Below are 21,323 nucleotides of genomic sequence, written 5' to 3'. Positions count from 1 at the left end.
TTGAAAACTGATAACAGAACCAAAGAAAAATAACCAGCCAAAAGAAAAGTTTTAAATAAATCAGGAATATTGGTTATCCATGAGCTGAGATATTCTGCTGTCACAAAGACCTTGGAAATAATTGCACTTTTTTCTCTTTTGTTGCCGCTTGTTTATTTCTTTACTCTGCTTGCTAACAATGTGCACTTTTAGGATACATATCTCTTAACATTAGAACCAGCCTCCGCAAAGCTACTTTGCACCTTAACTGACAAAGAAATAAAAAAGCTAGTTGCGTCTTTAGAGTGAGCATCTATGTAGATCTTGAGTTATATCCACATTTCACTCACCTAGTAGTCCCAGGCCATCTGCATAGGGACTCTTGGCCCCGACGATGCCCCCAAAACACTCTTTCTGCAGGGCACAGTACGGCTTGTCGAGATGGGTCTTACCATCACTGTCCACCATGCACCACTCACAGTCCAGCACGCCGAAACAGTCACTGAAGCAGGGCGCAGAATATGGAGATTGAAAATATGATTCTTGAAGGGCAAACACTTAAGAACTTTCTTTTAGAAATGTGCCAAATGGTAAATAATCTTTTGGAGACAAAAGGGATCATTTTCTGTCAAATGTATACGGGCAGAAGCCTGTGATGTTAGATCAAAATCAAATCAAGTTTACTTATATAGCACATTTAAAAACATCCATAAGCTGAGTGCTGTACAAAATAAAAGAACGACACACAAATATAAAGCAATATAAAATGTACACAAATAGAAAACAGAATAACACTGCTAAGAACAACTGCATACATTGAAAAGATTATAAAATAGTAAAATATCAAAACCACTACGAACAATCAAATGCCATTGAAAACATGTACGTTTTAAGATGATAAGAGACAATGGAGGGGGAGGATTTGATTGACAGCAAAAGGCTATTCCAAAGCTCTGGAGCAGGTACCGCAAATGCACGCTCTCCCTTACCCACCAACCTCCATTGTGGGACAGTTAAAAGATATTTTTTGGAGGATCTAAGTGGTCGGGACTTGGGAGTAGGAGCAGAGAAGCTCAGCAGTATACAGAAAGCAATTGATTTCTTATGATTTCATAACAGTGCATTACAGTAGATTAACTGTACCATACATGGTGTCATGTTTTTGGGGTAAATATGCACTACCTATGATGAAATAATTTGAAAGTGAGTTGATTCATTAGTGACCTGAAACAGACACTTCATACTTCCCACTTATTACCACTGGGTGTCACTGTGCTGCTGATGTTTAGCAAAAACATATACATTTATTGAGTCATGTGTTTCATGTGATATGTGTCTAATGGTATATGGCCCTGTAACACTGTGTTTGTATGAACTTCATTCATACACTGGTTTCTTCATTATACCTGTGAAGGTGCACTGTGAATGTGTGTAGTTCAGTGTGCATACCTGCTGGTGTATCTCTGGCTGCAGCGGGTGTTGATACACTGGGGCAGGGTGTCATGCAGACTGGGATCAATCACATTCAGACTGACAGGCTCCTGATGCACCTCACAGCTAGGGTTCCTGAACAACATAAAGACAGGTGCAGGTGCAGTCAGCGCACATTCTTGGTCAGAATACAAACACCGAGCTGATAACATCCATCCAAATCCTAGAATGAAGCATGATTACACTTAAAAGAAAAAAAAAAAAAAAGAAAAAAAAACCAGTCACTGCGCAGTAAATCTGACACGTAAAGAAATCAAAGCAGGAGCCCTCAAAGTCTTCAGTGTGTCAATTTATGCAAAGCAGCTTTAAAAGGACAAACATCAATGCGGCTTGACACAAAACACAGGAAAAATCTGACAGCAGTAAAATAAAAAAAAAAAAAAGAAAGAAAGAAAAGAAAAGATAATTGCATGTCTTCCTGAAATAAAGGAGGAATTGGCATTTGAAACATTGACGCGCTGTCAAAGGCAGCTGATGGTTGATGAAAGGAGACGGGTGAAACAAGAGGGAGGGAGGACGAGGACTGAAAGGACGGGAGAGAAAAGAAGTGAGGAAACACCCACAAACGTTTACAGAGCGCCTTATATGTATACGACAGGAGTGTGAAAGACACCAGTATTACGCAGGAAACAAATGAATTTGGCAAATGTGCTACTGACAGCAAGTAAAAATGTATATCTGAGAGATATCACTCTTTCTTATTTTATTTTCAGATCTTACTATTCTGTGCTTTATTTTACTTTATTTTTACTCTTTTACTTGTGCATGCTTTTGGATTTGTTATGTTACTTCTCTTATGTTTTGCTGTTACCATGTTATGTTCTTGTACTTCTTTTATTTTAACGTACAGCACTTTGGTCAACTCTGGCTGTTTTTAAACATGCTTTATAAATAAATTTGATTTGACATGATTGCATTGGCATGATTTACTATTCACTCTGGCCTTAGCATGCTAACTCTTAGCATTCATGACCAAAATCCTCACTATCCAAGTGAAATGACAAAAATATTAACAGGGCATGTCTGTGGTTTTCACCTGAATATTAGGTACATAGCCTAATAATAATAATAATAATAATAATAATGTTTTAATATGTGGCTCAGGCATGTCTTGCACTTACCTATTTTCAGCATTGGTGAGGTTGCCGGTACACTCATTGACCTCCAGGGGGCACTCACATGGACACTCACATTCATTCTGCTCCATTCTGAAAAACACACCAATAGTGCTCAGTGAGAAAGCTCCATTTAATTTGTATTATGGTCATTTTGGTTGTTTTTACACGTCCACATATGTAATATTTCATTAGCTAAGCTTCTGTCTGATGTGATTGGCTGCAGCATTACACCATCAAATGTGGATCTTCACTAAACTCATGTGGTTATATTCACAAAGAGTTGCTGCTATTGAAGAACGTCAAAGAAAATTCTTAGAATTATGACATTTTCTAAGAATTTCCTCTTATAGTTAAGACTATGTCCTTGTAAAGATAAAAGTTATTCAAAGAACATCCCAGCCCTTATGAGACCTCCTAGGGTGCAGATGAACAAATGGTGGAAACACAAAGAGATAGGAGTAATAGTCTCCAAACACTGGATGACACTGAGTGAATGACACACTGCAGATTAGGTCATTAGGGATATGCACACACTTCCCACCCGACACAATAACACTGTAACGCCAAAAACAAAATGATCACAACACTAAGTTATTTGGAAAACTGGAAAAAGGCAACAGTGCAGCAAGGATGACTAGAGTCCTTTGCAACCTTTCATCAGCAGAGGGGTCACACAAACAATACTTTCAGTCTCATATTGTAATGCAGTTCATTTCATTTCCACTGGGTGTCCACACCTTGCAGGCTCACAAAAGGGTGCGTCTGTGACAACCAATCACATCTGTTAAAAGCAAACATCACACCTAGCAATGGGGTCAACCACACTTCCTTACTAATGTAAAAGTTCCCGTCCCTTCTTTGCTCAGAGCTGCTCTGAGAACTTTCCTAGATTACTCCTAAACTGGGACTCCCTACTAAATTTTTTTAGGCTAAGCTAGGAGCTCTTTGAGCGTATTCTAGGAAGGTTTGTAACATGGCCCCAGAAGTTTGTCTTGTGATCTTGTTGAGCAAACATGCAAACCATCAAATCTATTCTACAACAAGTCAGCATCATAATATGTAAACAGGCATGTGGGTGAAGGAGAGACCTGTGGCAGTTGAGACAGAGCCGGTCCACGGTGCTGCAGGCGCAGAATGCCAGAGAGTCACATGTCTCGTTGACGATACCAGCAAAGGCGTTGGTGCCGGGGATTCGGGTCAGACGGTACTTGGAACAATGGCTACCATGGACAAGGTTGGTCAGGTCCCCCTAGGAGAAACACAGGACAAGACAAGAAATGTTTTTTAAAACCTTTATATTCGATCCCCCCCCCAAGGCAAGCAAAATAAAAGCAAGAGGTTAGGCCTCTTTACAATTACCCATAACAACAGGAATAAATATAGGAACAAATACAAAACAAAGATGTGTAACAGTCAAAGAAGCTACTTTGTGGGAACAGTTGTGAAAAGGAATCGAAAATGTGTAATAAATTTAATAGATTTAAAATATGTATCTTTAAAAATAAGATGATGAACAAATACAAAATTAAATTATGAACACCAGTGTGTGAATGTGTGAATTTTTGCTGGGACTTTTGGGTACATATAATATACTTTTTTTTTTTTTCATTTTAATAGTATAAATCAAGAGAAGAGTTGGTCACAGCTTCACAAATAATGGCATCTTATAGTTTATTTTCTTAAATGTATTTGTTTTTTTTCTTTACTTGTGTGTTTAAGTTGAATAAGTTGGGGAAAAAATAATTACCAGACACAAGTAAATAAACTAGTAATGAACATGAGGTATTTGGACAAATTTAGATTTTAATTAGTGATATAATGCTCAATCTGCTCCTTGTTAATCTAAAATTGGGCATAAATTAAACGGTATGACATGTTAAAATAAATAAATAAATAAATAAATAAATAAATAACTTTAAAGCTGTAGACCTTAAACTGGAATAATATTCCATCAGAGTCTTTAACTACACAAAACACATTGATTTTAATAGAGTTATAGTATAAAGAAATAATTATAGGTTGCAACACCAGGGATCACCACAAGAGAGCAGTATTATACTATCACATATTCACACTGATTAGAAAGGCCTTGTGTCTGTCATTCTGTGCTCCTGTGCAGTCATCCATACATCTTGAGAACATCTCATGTGTCCTTTGCTTACCATAATGCTGGTGTTGAACTTGTAGAAGCGCTGCACCGTGCGATCGCTGAAGCTGTTACACAGGTTCTTCTTGACAAAGTTGGGGTGGTTCAGGATGTCGTTGGCCACCAGCGGCTCCTACGATCAAAAAGGCACGATGACAAAATGAGGAATAAAGGATGAACAAACGTGAAAAGAGGATTATTAGAGGGTAGTTTTGCATTTGTATATTAGTCCCCGGTCCTTTACCTTGTGTGTGATGTGCTGTTGCTCTGCAGGGGCGTGACCTTTGGGGTCAATGAGGGTGGGGTGAGCAACCAGGTACCCTCTGTCCTCCATTATGAAGCACCTACAATGTACACACACAAATATATGTAGACTGCAGACACAGTGACAGAGGGGATCAATTTAAGGAATATACATAATTTTAATTAGTCATACCAGTCCTGCTTTTTCAGATCCCTTTCCACCCCAAGTGCTTAATTCAACCTGCAAAATATTGCTCCTTTCTACTTCCCTCCATTCCTCAAACACTCTGCCAAATACTGCTCCCCTCTGCCCCACACCCCCTTTGAGCTAATCCTGTTTTATATGGCTCTTGAACACCAACAGAGAGAGCATGAAGGAAGTGAAGAGAAAAAGGGGAGAAGAAGAGGGGGTGCAAGAAAAAGGATGAAGAGAAAAACAAAAAGGGGAGACATAAAAGCTGGAGAAAGTATGTCGGACTGAGACAACAGCAATGCCACATCTCCAGCAGGAATGCCGTGATAATCAGCTTATCTCTTCTCCCCTCCCTTTCTTTTTTCTTCCCATCTCTCAGCAAATTTCATTCTTGCTCAGTAAAAACAGAAATTTAGCCACTGTCTACAGACATTCAGCGGAAAAGACAAAAAAGGAAATAAAGAAAGGAATGATTTGTAGAAGAAGTGAGAAGATAGAAACAATCCATCCTCTTTCCTACCTGATCTTGTTGCCTTTGTCCTGGTTGCAAATGGGCAGCAGGTCTAGCAGGACCTTATAGAAGTAGCGCAGGGTGAAGTCTATACCCATCACTGCAATTGCGTAACCAGGGGCCATCTGAGAGCTGGAGAGAGGAGGAGACGGAGAATGCGACAGAAATGCATCATAAAGGATTCTCTCTTTAATGAAGAAAAACCTTTCTGTTCAGTTGTTTGCTGCGATTGTGTGTTAATCTGTACAATGACAGAAGTAATTGTCACTTACTCTACAGACCTCTATAATAACATAAATGTTTACCCACAACAGCCACAAAAAAAATCCCCATTAAACACTAAATAGATCACACACATACACACACACACACCCTCTTTAAATCTGTGTTTAGGCAGAATACAGCCTGAGCAATGTTATGCTCACTGAGCCGGTCATCAACACTCTAATCCTGCTTATCGCACGCACACACACACACACACACACACACACACACACACAAATATTGGATGTTTATGTGTACATTTGCATGGACCATGGTAAACAGTTCCTATTGTGCCACTGTGAGCAGTGTTGTGGTGCTACGTTGGGTTTTAAGCTCACGGAACTAGAAACATAAACACTGTAATCTCAGCTACAGTTACAGGCTTTAACTCAAAGAGGCTGCGTTCAAAACATTCTGCTAGAATTTCTATAAAAACTGGCTGAGGTACAAAGTGTAATACTGCACATCTTCACATCAGAGCTCAAGGAGATAGATGGAATACAGTGGCTTGCTCAAGGGCATCTTGGAAGAGCAGATGCTTGAGATAAATGTGGCTGGATCCAGACCATTTGACTCAGATATTCTGCCCCTCATTACACAGCCCTAAGGGAAAAATGGTCAATGATATTTTGTCTTGAGGAAACAGTGTGCTCTTCCGGGCTGAGCTCCTAACAGCCCACAATTTTGTCTTGGCTCATAACAACAGCGAACCTGTTGATGAGCGATACCTAATAAACAGACCTGATCGTTTATTTCACAAGGTGTAAAAAACAAATCACACAAATTAGTCCATCACCTGCAAAAACTATTTTTTTTTTGGCCAATTGGGGGCAGCGGAAACAAGCTGTGAAAAAGACACTGACATAGGATCACCTTTTAAGTTGCCATGGCAACTTGTTGAGACTATATGTTTAACATTCATTCTCTTTTAGCTTGGTTTTTGGTCTCTATCAACTCATGAGGGGAATATCTGACTTTTTAGCTGCTAAATGTCCCACTATGCTCACCAGCTTGAGTCTAACTGTGTGTGTCTGCTGTTCGGTAAAGACCAGGTAGTGTACAGTGGGTGGGTGAGAGCGGGGAACGTGAACTTGAACCGTGAAGTTGTGGGATGGACAGGTAAACAATGAAACACAAGATAATGACACATAAATTGTTCCTTCATTTCCCAAGATTCTCCTGTCTCACTTCTTGTTTTACTTTTCACATAAAACCACTGAAACATAAATATGTGGCTTGTTAAACAGTGTGCAACAGCAGCACAAATAGAAGGGAGTCATAAGTTTGCTAGCATTAGCCACTATAAGCTACCATCCATACCAGAGCCAGAAAGTCTCTAACAGCAAACAACCTTTCAACTTAGCAGTTTAGTAGTCTTACTTTAAATGAGTGAGTTTATCCAACAAATACTTATTCAGAAAAAACCTTGACTTGTAGGACTTGATTTCCTCTGGTGCACTCAAACATGAGATTGCAGAGGGGTTAATTGTGGTAAAAAATACACCTTCCTCTTCTTACCTGGAGGCATGGATGGTGTGGCTGATGGTGACGACGTAGCCCGCACCACCCACATCCAGGTACGGCCCCGTGAAGGTGATGAGGCCAGGGTTAGCCACAGCATGCTGGTACCTACACAACACATCACACATGCAGAGAGTTATTTGAGATATCTTTAAAGATACTTTTAAAGGTTTGATCCAACCAGATAGTACTTGAATGTGTACTGGACATTGAGAAGAGCATTTTAGGTCTTGACTGCGTACAAAACAACTGTCACAATTTGTTGATGATCATATCTATACTCAGTTACTTTACTCTGAGTGACTGGATTGTTGGATTTACTGAATATGACAGACATTCTTAGTCTCATTACAGTGTCATTCACAAGTACTTTAATACTTATTTCATATATGCTGTCAGTTTGTGTGTAAAAAAAAAAAAAAAATCAATAAACAACATTCATTAAAAAATAAATTGAATGAATGAATAATTTTTATTTCAGCTGATCATTTTACATTATAATCCGTATTCATTTTATATTTTGAGGCTTTGTTAAAACGCAACAGAGCTACATAATTTCAAATCAGCATCGAGTCCATTGCATACTTGAAACACATCTGTAATTTACATTGGCTCTCAATTTACATGTTTCATAAATAAACAACCCTCTTAAATTATAATGGCCTTTTCTTAATTTAAAAAAAGAACTTTTAAAACAGCCAGGAAGGTTTTTGTTGACAACTTGAAAAAGCATTTCCAATGTTTTTAAATACAAAATTTTTGAAGGTGTGGGATGCTATAAACAGTTGATTAGTAAATTCACGATAACCTGCTTTATGCAATATTCTAAGGGCTCTTTTCTAAAGTTGTAGGATCTATATTTGTTTTGTCTGCATTTCCCCAAAATTCAGTGCAGTAGGACATATATGGCATTACAATTCTTAGTCTTAGTTTTACCTGTAATTGTTACTTTAAGACGTTTTATTTCAGTGAAACTTTTTCGATCTGATTATTTTTGTCAAAGTGGACACTTCTTCCATGGCTGAACATACCAACAGAAAGTAGTGAGGGGCAAAGCAGTTCTTTAGATGTTACTGAATCACTAGAATCAGTTCATTAAAAAGATTCGTTCACAAGATTCGTTCACTGAATCGTTCAGTGCTTGGCGGGAGGAGCCCTGACTGAGTACTGCATAGTCCGACTCTCTGAACTAATACACGGCTGAGCTGCTGCTGTGTCTGCCCTGCACTGGTGAGTCCCAGCCTAACATTTTAAGTTTGTCAGTCTGGAAACTAAGTCTGTTAAAACAATGGGGAGGTGTGTGATAGTGTTCATATGGCTTGACTCCTGGCTACATCAGCTGTTAGCTTGGAGAAAACAGTCCCTATAAAAGTGTGAGATGATTTGAAACACTCAGGGATCGGGGTCATTCACCGAGTGATTTGTTCACCGAGTGATTCGTCACGCGGTAGGCAGTCCCTCCCTGCACCCTGGCTGCCTCACGACTCGCGAGTGATTCATCATTCACACGGACCGAATCAGCAGTTCCACTCCTGGCCTGCACGCTCGCCGCTGAGCTCAACTGAACTGAGCAATAAACGAATCAGTTCCGGAAGTGATTCAGTTCAGTTCACTCAACAGATTTGTTCTTTTGAACGATTCGTTCGCGAACAACACAACGCTAACAAAAAACTGCTACAACACATGTAAGCTTTACAAAGTTTACATTCAATTGTTGAAGTTTCTTTTCTTTTATCATTCTATTCTTCTACTGCCATATTTGTGTGCATAAGTTATTTGGTTGATCCCTCTCTGTATGCAGTTGTTTCAGTCAAGTAGGCCAAAAAGGTTGAAAAACCACTAAAGCTGGGTGGACACATTCCACAGGCTGGAGTGTAAATGTGAGAGTGTAAATGTAATCAGTGATAGAGCTCTATACAATGTGCTGATAATCATCCTAACTACACAAAACTTTCCAGAATAATATTACACAACTGGAAACTTTTTAAACTTACTTTAAGTCAAACATCCAAGTGAGGAAAAACATGCTTTGTCTTATACTCTGTTGGATTTTTGTCAGCTCATTACAATTCAGCAGTTCAGTGAGAAACTCTGAACCTCACTCAGCTCAGTAATGGCCGGTGACCATTTAACCACAAACATGTGCCGGCAGTTTGCACACATACCCCTTTAACTCCTACCTATCCAGCCAGTCTCATATCTACTTTCACTCCCCTAAAACACACGCACTCATATCCACACACAGACACAGAAACACACACACACACACACACACACACACTTCTTCACCCCCTTCACACCCTCCAAAGTAAGCCTCACCATTGTCTGCGGGTCGGGTCGAAGGCTTTGTCCATCAGTGATCCTGGGTAAATCCGGAGCACCCCACTGGGCGTTGCTATGTAACGGCGCACAATGTAGCAGTTGAGGCTACTCATTTCCATTAGTGTCATCCACTCATCCGTGACGTGACTGGTCGCCATAACCTCGTTCCTGACAGAGGACTGCAGAGGAGAAAGGATGACAGGATGGAGGGAGACAAAGAGAGGAGAGGGACGGTGAGGGTGGAAGAAGAGAGAAGGAAGGAGGAGAAAAGTGGTGAGGAAGAGGCAGAAAAGTGGGAGTCTTAATCTGGGGTTTGCCTGAAATGTAAGTTGGCCAAAACTTTTGGCAAGTTGGCCTCCGGTCTACCCACAAACAAAACAGAAATAAAAAGTAGCTCCTGCCAATTCAAACACACCTGAACTTGACATTATTCTACTGTACTGCTGCTCAAGATGGTGATACATATCTTTTTTAAAGGAAAGTATAATCACAAAATCACACGGCTCAGAACACCAGTATTTAGGAATAAAAGGGGCTCGATTAGCCATAAAGCCCTGAAAAACACCCTGAAAATTACATCCCAGCACCATTTTCAGAGAGGCTTCTGAGTTTGAAAGGGGTGATGAGGTCACCGGAGGGGGCCTTTAAGACTAGCCTGGGAATCAGAGCTGGGACTGGGGCTTAGAGTTCAAACTCTAACCCCCTACTCCCCCCAGGACAGGAATGCACACGGGCTGCCAAAACCACGTGGGGGCTTGTCCCCCTTCTTAAAGATGCAGAGCTTCATTTACACTGTGTGGATTTTAGCTGTAATGTAAGCAGCCAGATGTTGTACGATACAGAATCAAAAGTTGCATTTAAAGGTACTTCAAAACACCAACTATCCTGGGACTCATTAATTGTGTGTAAGTGTGTTTGTACATACTTACAGAAGAATATGAATATGTGTGTAGTGTAACCTGACTGCAGGGCTGGCTATGTGCCATGTGTTTGTCAGGTAAACAACATTAACCCTGTATGCGCCCACAGGCTGGTCCCATGCTTGTTTACCTTGAGGCCAGGGTTGGCTATGAGCCTGGTGTTATCACTCAGGTAGGCAGTGTAGTGCTCCACCATGCGCTTTGTCTCTGGCTGGCTGAGGTGCTCGTAGGGAGAGGAGAAACTACCAGCTGCCAACATCACAGTGGGAGACTCTGGGAAAGAGACAGAAGAGGGGAAAAGGGGACAGTGTGAGATGCTGATCAATTCTTTAGAGCTGACTATGGATAAAAATAAAGTTTGGAGACTCATTCATTATTCCAAGTGATTATATACGAGTCCGGTGCTGTTTTCTTACCGACTGTGGCAAGCTGTTTGAAGTGCAGGCAGGAGCTGGGCTGACCCAGCAGGTCTAAACGATGGTACAGTAGTTTGGAGCTCGGAGCGGTGTTCAGGTTCTTCAAATGCTTCACCGGGATCTCCGGCTGCACGTACACGATGCACAGGATGAATGACGTGTCCTGAACCTAGAGGATAAAAGGCAGGAGAGGAGGATGAAGGCTGATGTTACTCAGTGTTTGTGTTACTGTCAACACATCCCATGAAAAGATCAAACCAATAATGTTCGTCCATATCTAGATAATTTCAGATTTTACAAGCCTGTTAGCGATATTTAATCCTAAGTCTGTTCATCCTTCTTCAGCCTAAGACAAAAAACTTAATTGGTACTTTTTAAGACAAAATAACATCCTGAGCAGTTGGGCTCTGCAGTGTAATTATTACTTATTTGGTGTAATGGAGTAGTCCTGGCAGCAAGACAGCGTTTGTGGGACCAACTTGAAAGTGATGTGTTCTTGTTGTCAGAATTAATGTATGAATTCTTGAATTCAGTTTTGTGAGGTCACAGTGACCTTGAAATTTGACCACTGACCACCAAAATCTAATCGGTTCATTACTGCGTCCAGGTGGATATTTGTGCCAAATTTAGGGAAACTCCCTAAAGGATTTCTTGAGTTATTGCATTTGTGAGAATGGGACAAACGCAAGGTCACAGTGACCTTTGACCACCAGAGTCTAATTGATTCATCGCTAAGTCCAAGTAGACGTTTGTGCCAAACTTGAAGAAATTCCCTCACTGAGTTCTTGAGATATTGCATTCAAAAGAATGACCTTGACCTTGGCCTTTGAGCAATTAATTCTCATCAGTTCATTGTTGATTTCAGGTGACCATTGGTGCCAAATTTGATGAAATTCCTGTAAGGTGTTCTTGAGATATCATGGTTACAAGAACGGGACAGACGCACAGATGGACAACTTGAAAACATAATGCCTCTGGCCACGACTGTTCCGATGGAGGCACAAAAATATAGAATACTCTTATAGGTATAGAGGTGCTTATTAATTCAGATAAATTTAAGCCAGACAATGCTACAGAGGAAGTGGGGACGAGAAAGACAAAGAATGGACGCATAGATTTTAAAGAGGGATTTACCTACTGTACCTTTTTCGGCAGGTGAACCCTTAAAACTAATGTACAACACATTTACTTTTAGTTCCAAGTATGATTTTGTGAATAAAACACTGGCAGCTGATGCAATTTACTCACTCCACTCCTACATACTTTGTACAAACTAAATGCCAGAGAGACGGTGACATCACACACACTCCCCATCCCTATCAGCTCTTTTTCAGTGTTTAGTGTCAGTCTTCACAGCCAATATTTCATGGGCCGCACGCTTCTTCCAGGAGAGATAAATTATCCTGCTTAACATCTGTTTTCACCCCACTGACTCTAAATCAACCATGCAGGGCTAGTCAGGTCCCAAACTCTGAGACTTTGTTGGTAAATCATGCAAACTGTCAAACAAACAGTAAACAGTTTTTAGAAAGACCCCGGAGCTTCTGATAACTCAAGAGGAAAAAAATCCCCTCAGATAGATTTTCATCTAAACTCTGGTCACTAACACAGAAACATGGTATAGTCATAAAAGAGCTCCTGGACATTATTTATCCTGCAGAAAGACAGACTGTCGGCGTGTGAATCAACATACTCCTCTCAATTTTTTCTTCCTGAGCCTGTTTACCATTTTTCTGGCTCTGGAAAGTTCATTTTAAAAAACAGAGACAGCTGCCAAACTCATGGCAAAAGGTGACGTGTTTGAACTCTGGCGCCCGTGTGAGAAAAAAAAAAAAAAAAAACACAAAATGTCAAAAGCTTTTAAAAAGGCTAAAAGTGAAATGCCTAAATCAAGTGTGATATTTTTGCCCCTGCCAAAAGCCTAAATGTCAGAAAGCAAAAAGGCTCAATATGGCGTGATGTTATTGCTGTGCTGTTGCCATTTGTTCCTAAAACATGACACCTCTGGGCCGCAGAGAAAAAGCAGATTCGAGGGACAGACGGTTTCTGGGTGTGGGAGCGCCAGGTTTTTATTACGCCGACTAATTTAAGGTGGCAGAGGTTTGTTGGAGACATAAAGGCTGGGAGCGTAAATCTCTACACTGCTTTTAGACCTCGGCACAGGAATGATAAAGAGCTAAAGACAGAGATGGAGAGAAAGTACAGGAGATAGTTATTGTCCCAACACGATAATGGCTCACTGGGTCAGACCTAAAGATCATCATGAGTGCTCACATACAATCCTTTAGCTCATATACTAGCACTCAAATGAGGGGAAAAAGGGAATTGGAAGTTCATAATACTCACCTTCACATATTAAATTACAGTCAATCTATTGAAAAACATCTGATTTTCTTCTTCTTCTACTTCTAATTTTACATAGCGTTTCAGTGTATGTACGTTTGTGTCTACACCAGTGAAAGTGTTGAAAAAATTAATTGTTCAATCTAGGCTGAGGTGCCAGTGCTGGACTGAGAAGATAAATGTCACCAGTGACCAAATGTTTATTGTCTACACGTCCATAAATTCACCTACCAGTTTCCAGGCGTAGCTGACATTGTATGCATCTTTGCTGTTGTCCCGGAGTCTGTTGGTGTGCCAGGACAGAGAGGAGTTGACTGGCACAGCAATGACCTGACTGCCCAGTGGGAGGCTGTAAGAAAAAAAAAAACAAAAAAAAACACAGCTTTAAACACCAACAAAAAAAAACACATACATACATATCATCTATGTATCCATGGGTGGAGGTATTTTAAATGGTTTTAGAAGCCAACTTTTTATTCACTCATCTTGTCTTACCTGAGGATGTTCTGTCGGACAACAGGGAAGCCTGGGATATTCTCGTAGTGGATGATGTCGGTGTGCAGGGGAGGCTCGGTCATCAGGTAGGGCCGTGTCAGTGACGGATGCATCAGGGTGTAACCTAGGAAAATCAAACGCCAATGCCATTAATAAGAGCACAGATCAACTAGGAAAAACTGGATTTACATATAACATTAAAACAACTATTCGAAACAACCTGTCAAACAAGGCACTACAGAGTGTAGTCATACTGCACAATTACTCCTGCGATCAATACTGTCTACCACTGCTCCATACTCTGTGCCAGTTGTTGATGATAACACTGTAGGCAGGTATTGCTGTGCGAACAGTAGCTGTAGGTACATAAAAAAAGATGCTGGTGTGCAAGCTCACTGGAAGTAATATTAAAATCTTGAAAATTTCTGAGGCCACATTCATTAAAAATGTCAGTTAAACTGTGAACTTGTTTTTACCACCGATAATATCATGATAAACTGCCACAGATAAATATATGTATATTTTTAACATCTGTATTTATTTGTACTTATATTTGTCTTTGTGCAGCTGCAGTACCTGAATTTCCCCTCTGGGGATCAATAAAAGCTTATCTTACCTAGTATTTGATTATGGGTGAGTACAAGTGCCACCTACTGTCGCATAGATCTATTCTTGCAACTTGATACAATATGTTAACTGAATGTGCAATAACTGCCCAAAAATTAGTCAAACACTTTTTTTTCCCCTGGACCCCCCCATGAGTTCCTGCTCAGCTCAAAGAAAGTTTTAAAGATATAACTCCACCATGGATCAAGAACTAGAAAGAGCGGTATTGACCTTGTCTGCCATTAAAGGTGTCCTGTACACAGTTTTACAGACGTGTCTTACAATAGTCGTCTCGGGGGAAAATGGTGTTTTGGTGGTGAAAGACCACTGGAAAGAATTGAAAGCAAGGCTGAGCAGCTTCCCGGGGGGCCTGGTGGCACATGTGTCTGCACCATGAGGCCCATAGAGCAGGCACAATAGAGACTTTCGCTACCTCTGGTTTAGCGCTCTTTCAACTTGAATGTGGATAAAATGATTCAATCTTGCCACTCTTCTACACTTTCCAAATGTTACCAAACCGAATGGATCAAATCCTGATAGTGAAACCAGTCACATGGCGAGGGTTGTAACACTCAAAAAAATGTATCCACTGATTTACAGACATCTCTTTTACTGTGTAAGCCAACAGGAAAAAAGTATTTTTGGGCCAACAGGTGACAATGTAATACTCTGACCTCTACAAAAATTGGTTTCAAAGCCCAGCGACTTCTTGGGCACCTGATTTAAATCTAATAACATAGAAAGCTGTTGATGCTGTAAAAGTCACAACAAAAACCAGAGTGGACGCTGCTCATTTTAAAGCTGCTCTTTTCCCAAACTCTTAAATTCCAGCGAGAACGAGAAACAGCATCTAACCTTCAAACTGTTCTAAATAAGATCAGTAACAACCAGCACTTTAGTGGTGCTAAGGAGTGCAGTGCTGTGATAAACACCACTCTTAACAGCAGCTGTAATACTTTTGGGAGAGCCAGAAAGCCCTCAAGAAACTGGATTGAAAGTCCATTTGTTTTGAAAGAAGTAAACACTTTATTTTTTTTTTTTTTTTTACACAGTTCTAATACACTGTGTATATTTGAAAAAGGGACAGTATGTTGGTTTGTGTGGTGTCTCACACTCTTTAAGGAGAACCGATTTACTAAAACAAGGCATCTCTGTCCTCATACAGCAAACTACAGCACACATAAACAGGGCCATAGCGTGATATCAAGCATACATAAATCTATACATTATTCAGTTTACGCACAGGCTTGCTTTATTCTGATCCACACACGCACACATTTAAAAAGATAAATGCCTCACATGCAAAAATATTTTCAATTTCTGCTATTTCCAGTTCCAGGTCCGGAAGCTTCTTGTCAGCCATCTATTTACCTAATTGTATTTACCTTCACTCTAATTGCCAGCAGACGATTTGAATGCCAGCTAATAACTTTAACGGCACTCATTCGTCAGTGTTTACCGAGTAGCTGCTTTAATAAGCATGGTGCAGTAATAAGCTATAATTTGATGGCATATTTATTACAATAACAAACATTTTAGAGGGGAAAAAAAAGAGGCTCGTTGAATGGCACGGCAGAGGAGCCAAACTCACACAGCTGCAGAAGTTCACTTGCAATAATAAGGTTTAAGAAATGACGATGCTTAACACTTCAGGTGAGTACATGTCTGTTAGTCTGCCAGTGTTTTATGATTTGCTCAATTATACTTCACCTCCCTTCCACATATTTCTCTATCACCTGCTCCCTCTTCTATGCTCCACCCAAACTGAGGCAACCTTTCATTTCAACCTTGTCTTGCTCCAGCTTTGTTTAATCATCCTTTCTTCTTGCCTAGAACTAGCATGGCACTGCCTCCTGGCCCGGGTCACCAAGACAACACACAAATCAAGTCTGGTTGTTGCCATGTTTGATATACCTGCCATCTAGCTCAACATTTCAACTGAGCCTGGTTTAATTTGCCGCTAGGCTTAGCAAACACTCAATGTTAATAGGAGTTGTTAAAGGGTGGACCTTTTATAAGTTAATATGACCTAAGCTGAGAGTCATGGTTATGTTTAAATATGTGAAAGTGAGCAAACAAATTTCAACTAACTATCTTACTATCTTGGCAGGAGCACATTATTGCAACAAATGTTCCTGAGTATACAAAAGCAAGCAATGCAGCAATAGTGCCATCTATCACAACTCCTTCCATTAATGTCCCTGCTTTCTAAACCTGCAGACAGAGCACAACTTACCTGCTGCACAGCACCACTTGGTTCAGTCAAGACCCCCTCAGCTGAGGCCAAAATAAATCAAGACCGGACATGAGCACTACCGCCCTGCGCTGTGGTAAAGCACTGAGGCATGGCTCAACAGAGAATGAAATGCCAAAGAAGTGCCAGTGCTACCAAGAAGATGTCAATTAAGTCTAATAAGGGATAATGGCTGTGGGGGAAGTTGAAACAGACAAAATAAAGTGTAATTCCACTTGTATGTGAAACAAAAACACCAAAAGACACTCTCTTCCAAGCATATGGGGTGTTTCTCTAAGGCCGTGACTAATAAAGATTGATACTTTGAATGCGCACAGAAATGTTTTGTAGATCACTGAAGTCTGTCGGACCTGGAGGTCCTAACAAGACTTTTCCTGAATGGTGCTGTCTTGTTACTGCCTTAAAAATCTATGTTACTGCACATGGAGAAAACTTTACTTAGAGAACGGGTCGTAAAGATTTAAAGCCATCTTTGGTTACAACGCTGCTGTTCATGGCTGACCATGAGTTAGTTTTGGGAGAGTGAGGAACCAAACTGTGCTGATCACTACCACCTTGCCTGTCTCGCATGTGACTGACCTTTGTTGTCAATGAGGAACGTGTATGACGCCAGAGAGTCTTGGTAGTAGGTGACATCCTCCAAGATGTAGGCCAGGTTCACATCCACGCCGACCACGCCAAGGAGCAGGTTGCCGAAATAACACGGCCGGCTCACGGTCATAATAAACCCTGGGGAAAGAAGAGGAGGAATCTAGTTTATCCAACACCCGAGGTTAGTTAATCGCACAAAGATGATCTTTTTTGAGCTTAAAGTGTGTTTGCTGTTTAGTTCTCATTCATTTTTTGTGCAGAATATAAATGCAACAGATACAAGCTAGCCCGTCTCTGTCCAAAGAACAAATCAGCCTACCACCACATCCAAAGTTCATTTACTGTATTAACATCGTACATCCCATTATATTTCCCCGGGCAAGTCAATGTTTCAGTCAAAAAAAATCTCAGCATGTAACTTGATAATTAGAGAGCTTAGAGCCAGGCTAGCAGTTTCCCCGCTTCCAGTCTTTTTTCAGACGTGTGTACTCCAGTCACATGACTTTGAGTCAGACTTAAGTCACAATGACTTTGGACTTGATTTGACAAAATCAAAAAAGACTTGCAACTCGACTTTGACTTAAACACCAACAACCCGTGACTTCACTTGGACTTGAGTCTTTTGACTTAAAAATACTTGATACTTTCCCCCAAGAACAAAGATTAAAACTATGTATTTGCAGCAAGCTGACACGTAATTCCCAAGATCCACTTTGTTTTAACCAGTGCAACAGCATCCAAACAAGATGCAGGAGAGAACAAGAGGTAACATTACGTTACTGATAGCCAGTTCGAAAACAAGTTATACTAAAGATCATTTCGTTTGTAAGCATAAACTATGCAGCAGTCATTAAAAGACAAATTGCAGTAAAACATGCAGGTCCAAAATTGCAGATAAAAACACAACAACACAACAACTTTGTTTGACATTTGAAATTGCAAAAAAAAAAAAAAAAAAAAAAGGTAACTCAAGGCTAACATTAACATAGTTAGCGAGCAAATTGCGGCACCGGTTAACAGTGCTATGTGCAATGAAAGTGCAGTGCCAGCACAACTTTTTTTAATGACAAAGTTCAGTCACATTTGTTTTAACAAGGTTATTTCAGCAAATACAAAACACGTTAATGTTTTTTGTATTTGTGATATATTATTACTTTGTTGTTAAAAAGTCATTAAATTTGATGAGGAGCACATTATGACTTGCTCAAAACTCAAAATTTAGGACTTGTGACTTGACTCGGGACTTGAGTGCAAAGACTGCTGAGTTACTTATGACTAGCAAAACAATAACTTGTTCCTAAATCTGTTTTTAATGCTAAGCTATGTTAACTGTCTACTGGCTTTAGCTTTGTGTTGAGCTTACAGACATGAGTGGTGTCGATGTCTCATCTGACTCTTGGCAAGAGAGTGAATAAATTAAACTACTGACTATTACTGAAAAATGTATGCAGTTGTAATTTGAATAATTCATCAGTGTTATTCCACTGATCTAAAGTTGTGCAACATAATCTCTGACCAGCTGTATCCATCACTCACCATCTCCCATGGGGTCAGAGTAGGGCAGGCTGAAGCGGGCCAGGTCGATCATGCGATTGGGCAGGTTGATGTAGAAGCGGCCCACTGTCGTCTCTAGGTTGCTCAGCTGGTTTAGCACCATCATGCTTCCCTTCACCACCGGCATCATGGCAGCTCCTGCTGATCCAGACGAGGACGCCACAGAGGAGCGGTCCCGGTCGGACATTCGATCGACGCCATATTTCACCGAATTCTGCTCTGCAAGATCCCTCAAGAAGGCCAGCTCCTTCAGGCCTGTCACTCCCTCTGCAGGGGGGAGGGAACGGGATAGAGAAAGAGGTTAGGATAGGGAGGGTGGGTTGACTTTGTTTGATTTAACGGAGCAGGGATATTAAGAACAAATCCGTTATTGACGGCACGGCTGAAGGCCTGTTGAACAGGGTAACTGTGCAAATGAAAAGAGGAGGGAGTGGTTGAGAGGAGGTACAAAGAGTAAACAGCTTTTCACTGAAGAGCGCATGACTCAAATTCCTATTATAAAAGGCAACCCACTGTTCTCTTTCCCCTCGAGCTGTAAAAAAACAAAACCCTTCAAGGAGCTGGAAAAAGAAATCATGCTCCTGCAGCCAAACAGCGGCAGAAATCACCAAATATCTTTGAAATGAAGTGCATTTAGAGAACAATTACCCTCATGCAGCAAGAGGTTTGCATTAAACTGGATCATTAATCAAGGCACATACTATACATTGCCTCACAGAGTTCCCAAACTTATTTGGCATGAGCCAAAGAGACATTTCATACATGCAGGCCCGGACTTGTGAACCTGCGTCATGAGCTCCATAAGCTTTATTTGTCCAATCTCGTGCATCTGTCGAAGAACAACTGTCATCTGTGAAGCTCAGAGATCATGACATGAATAAATCCCTCGTCGCTTTAAAGAAAATATGCCGTTGAGTCGTTAACGCGCTCTTCGGGCTCGATCTTTCCAAGCCTCATAAGGTCATTTAAAGGAGAATGGATAACCATGGCTGGCCCCTACAGCTGTCACCTGGAACATTTGGCATCTCACAACCTATTGGGGAGGATTGGAGCATAGAATGTCTGCCAGTATCCAATCATTGACTGGATTACAGCAGAATCCCTTTTTAATGCCAAGGCTCTGCTGATCATCACGCTGGGCGAGTGATGGGAGGCAATGTCGTCATGGGTGGCAATGTCAAAGCGGCACAAAGGAGAGAGTTTGCTGACTGCACAGGTTTCTCTTCACTTTAATTTAAGAGGGAGGATCCTTTACCACTCTTCTAAGCTATAACGATCCTTTTTCTTATTGTAATCTTTGAGTTTTTAGGGAACATCTATATGTTAAAATCTACCCTGTATTTTTGTCTTGTTATCAAACACTGACTGACTCATAAAAATTCAATTTATGTATCTTGGGGGCTAAAAAAAACATGAGAACATATGCAAAGGCAATTCTTTGAATATTTTAAAACCTGCACTGAGTAGGCTGGGAAACCATCAAACATGCCAGCAGGTCACAAGGTGAAAATGTAATTTACCTGTCTGTGCTGTGTCTTTCCTCATCACTCTTTACACCAGTAGGTCATCAGTACGTGAGGTAATCAATCTGTCATCAACCACATTCAACTCCTTTTACATTCTTTTACATCCATCATTGGTGTAGCTACCTAGCTGAGTTGAGTAAGTCAAAAGCAGCAGTTTGTGAGTTACCTTAGGGGCGGCAGGGAAGATAAAATATTCAGCGAGTGTTTAAGAATTTATTACACTGTTAGAAAAAAGATCTTTTCAAAAAAATTAGGCTGTGTATGACAGGTTAAAATGCAAATACTTTTGAAATTGGTGCTATATGTCTGGACAAAACAGAGATAAAGGGCTGTTGCATTCACTTTTGCTCAAGAGGTAGAAAGCCTACAACTACCAGAATGCACTGTGCTGCATCTGGACCAATAAATGCTCCAACTGGTGGCTGACATGATCCGAGCTTGGCCATTTTAACAAAGTAAAGAATACGGTGGCTGGCTGGTAACAAATGATCTTGGATTACAGTTTAACAGAAAGCTATAACTTGTTTCAATCAGCGCTGCTTAGTACTACCATTCAATCTCAGTTTTTTTAGCCTCTGTTTTCAATGTGCAGGAAACAGTATGGCACCCCCAAGAGGAGTCCCTTAAAAGGCTGTCGATATAAAAATGGTCTGTGGGGCAAACAACGAGGCCTACACGAAAATGCAACTTGTGCAGACACATTTAGTTGATTAGTTGATCGGAGGTAAATCAAAATTGAATCAACAGCCGTTCTAGCTTCTTTTCTCATTTTCTCGATTTCATATGATTTTTAACTGAATATCTTCTGTCATCTCTTTGTCATATAAAAC

The 21,323-nt window shown here is 40.5% G+C and overlaps 1 protein-coding gene across 1 annotated transcript in view; it reads right to left on the bottom strand.

Moving 5' to 3' along the window:
• Positions 1–21,323, bottom strand: part of cachd1 (cache domain containing 1) — a 111,732-nt gene that overhangs the window by 12,949 nt on the left and 77,460 nt on the right. Inside the window, exons 9-23 of the mRNA XM_049588353.1 lie at positions 18,950–19,234; positions 17,402–17,551; positions 13,963–14,086; positions 13,699–13,816; positions 11,125–11,293; positions 10,839–10,981; positions 9,786–9,967; positions 7,464–7,574; positions 5,691–5,813; positions 4,979–5,078; positions 4,751–4,867; positions 3,677–3,837; positions 2,592–2,678; positions 1,429–1,545; positions 330–481 (exon numbers count right to left, since the gene is read on the bottom strand). Coding sequence (XP_049444310.1) covers positions 330–481; positions 1,429–1,545; positions 2,592–2,678; positions 3,677–3,837; positions 4,751–4,867; positions 4,979–5,078; positions 5,691–5,813; positions 7,464–7,574; positions 9,786–9,967; positions 10,839–10,981; positions 11,125–11,293; positions 13,699–13,816; positions 13,963–14,086; positions 17,402–17,551; positions 18,950–19,234 — 2,139 coding nt within the window. The remainder of the gene's footprint in view (positions 1–329; positions 482–1,428; positions 1,546–2,591; positions 2,679–3,676; positions 3,838–4,750; positions 4,868–4,978; positions 5,079–5,690; positions 5,814–7,463; positions 7,575–9,785; positions 9,968–10,838; positions 10,982–11,124; positions 11,294–13,698; positions 13,817–13,962; positions 14,087–17,401; positions 17,552–18,949; positions 19,235–21,323) is intronic.

This window comes from Epinephelus fuscoguttatus, linkage group LG10 (assembly GCF_011397635.1).
Source record: "Epinephelus fuscoguttatus linkage group LG10, E.fuscoguttatus.final_Chr_v1".
NCBI classification, from domain to species: Eukaryota; Metazoa; Chordata; class Actinopteri; order Perciformes; family Serranidae; genus Epinephelus; species Epinephelus fuscoguttatus.
Note: the sequence above shows the minus strand (reverse complement) of the source record. Positions and strands in the feature narration are given on the sequence as shown.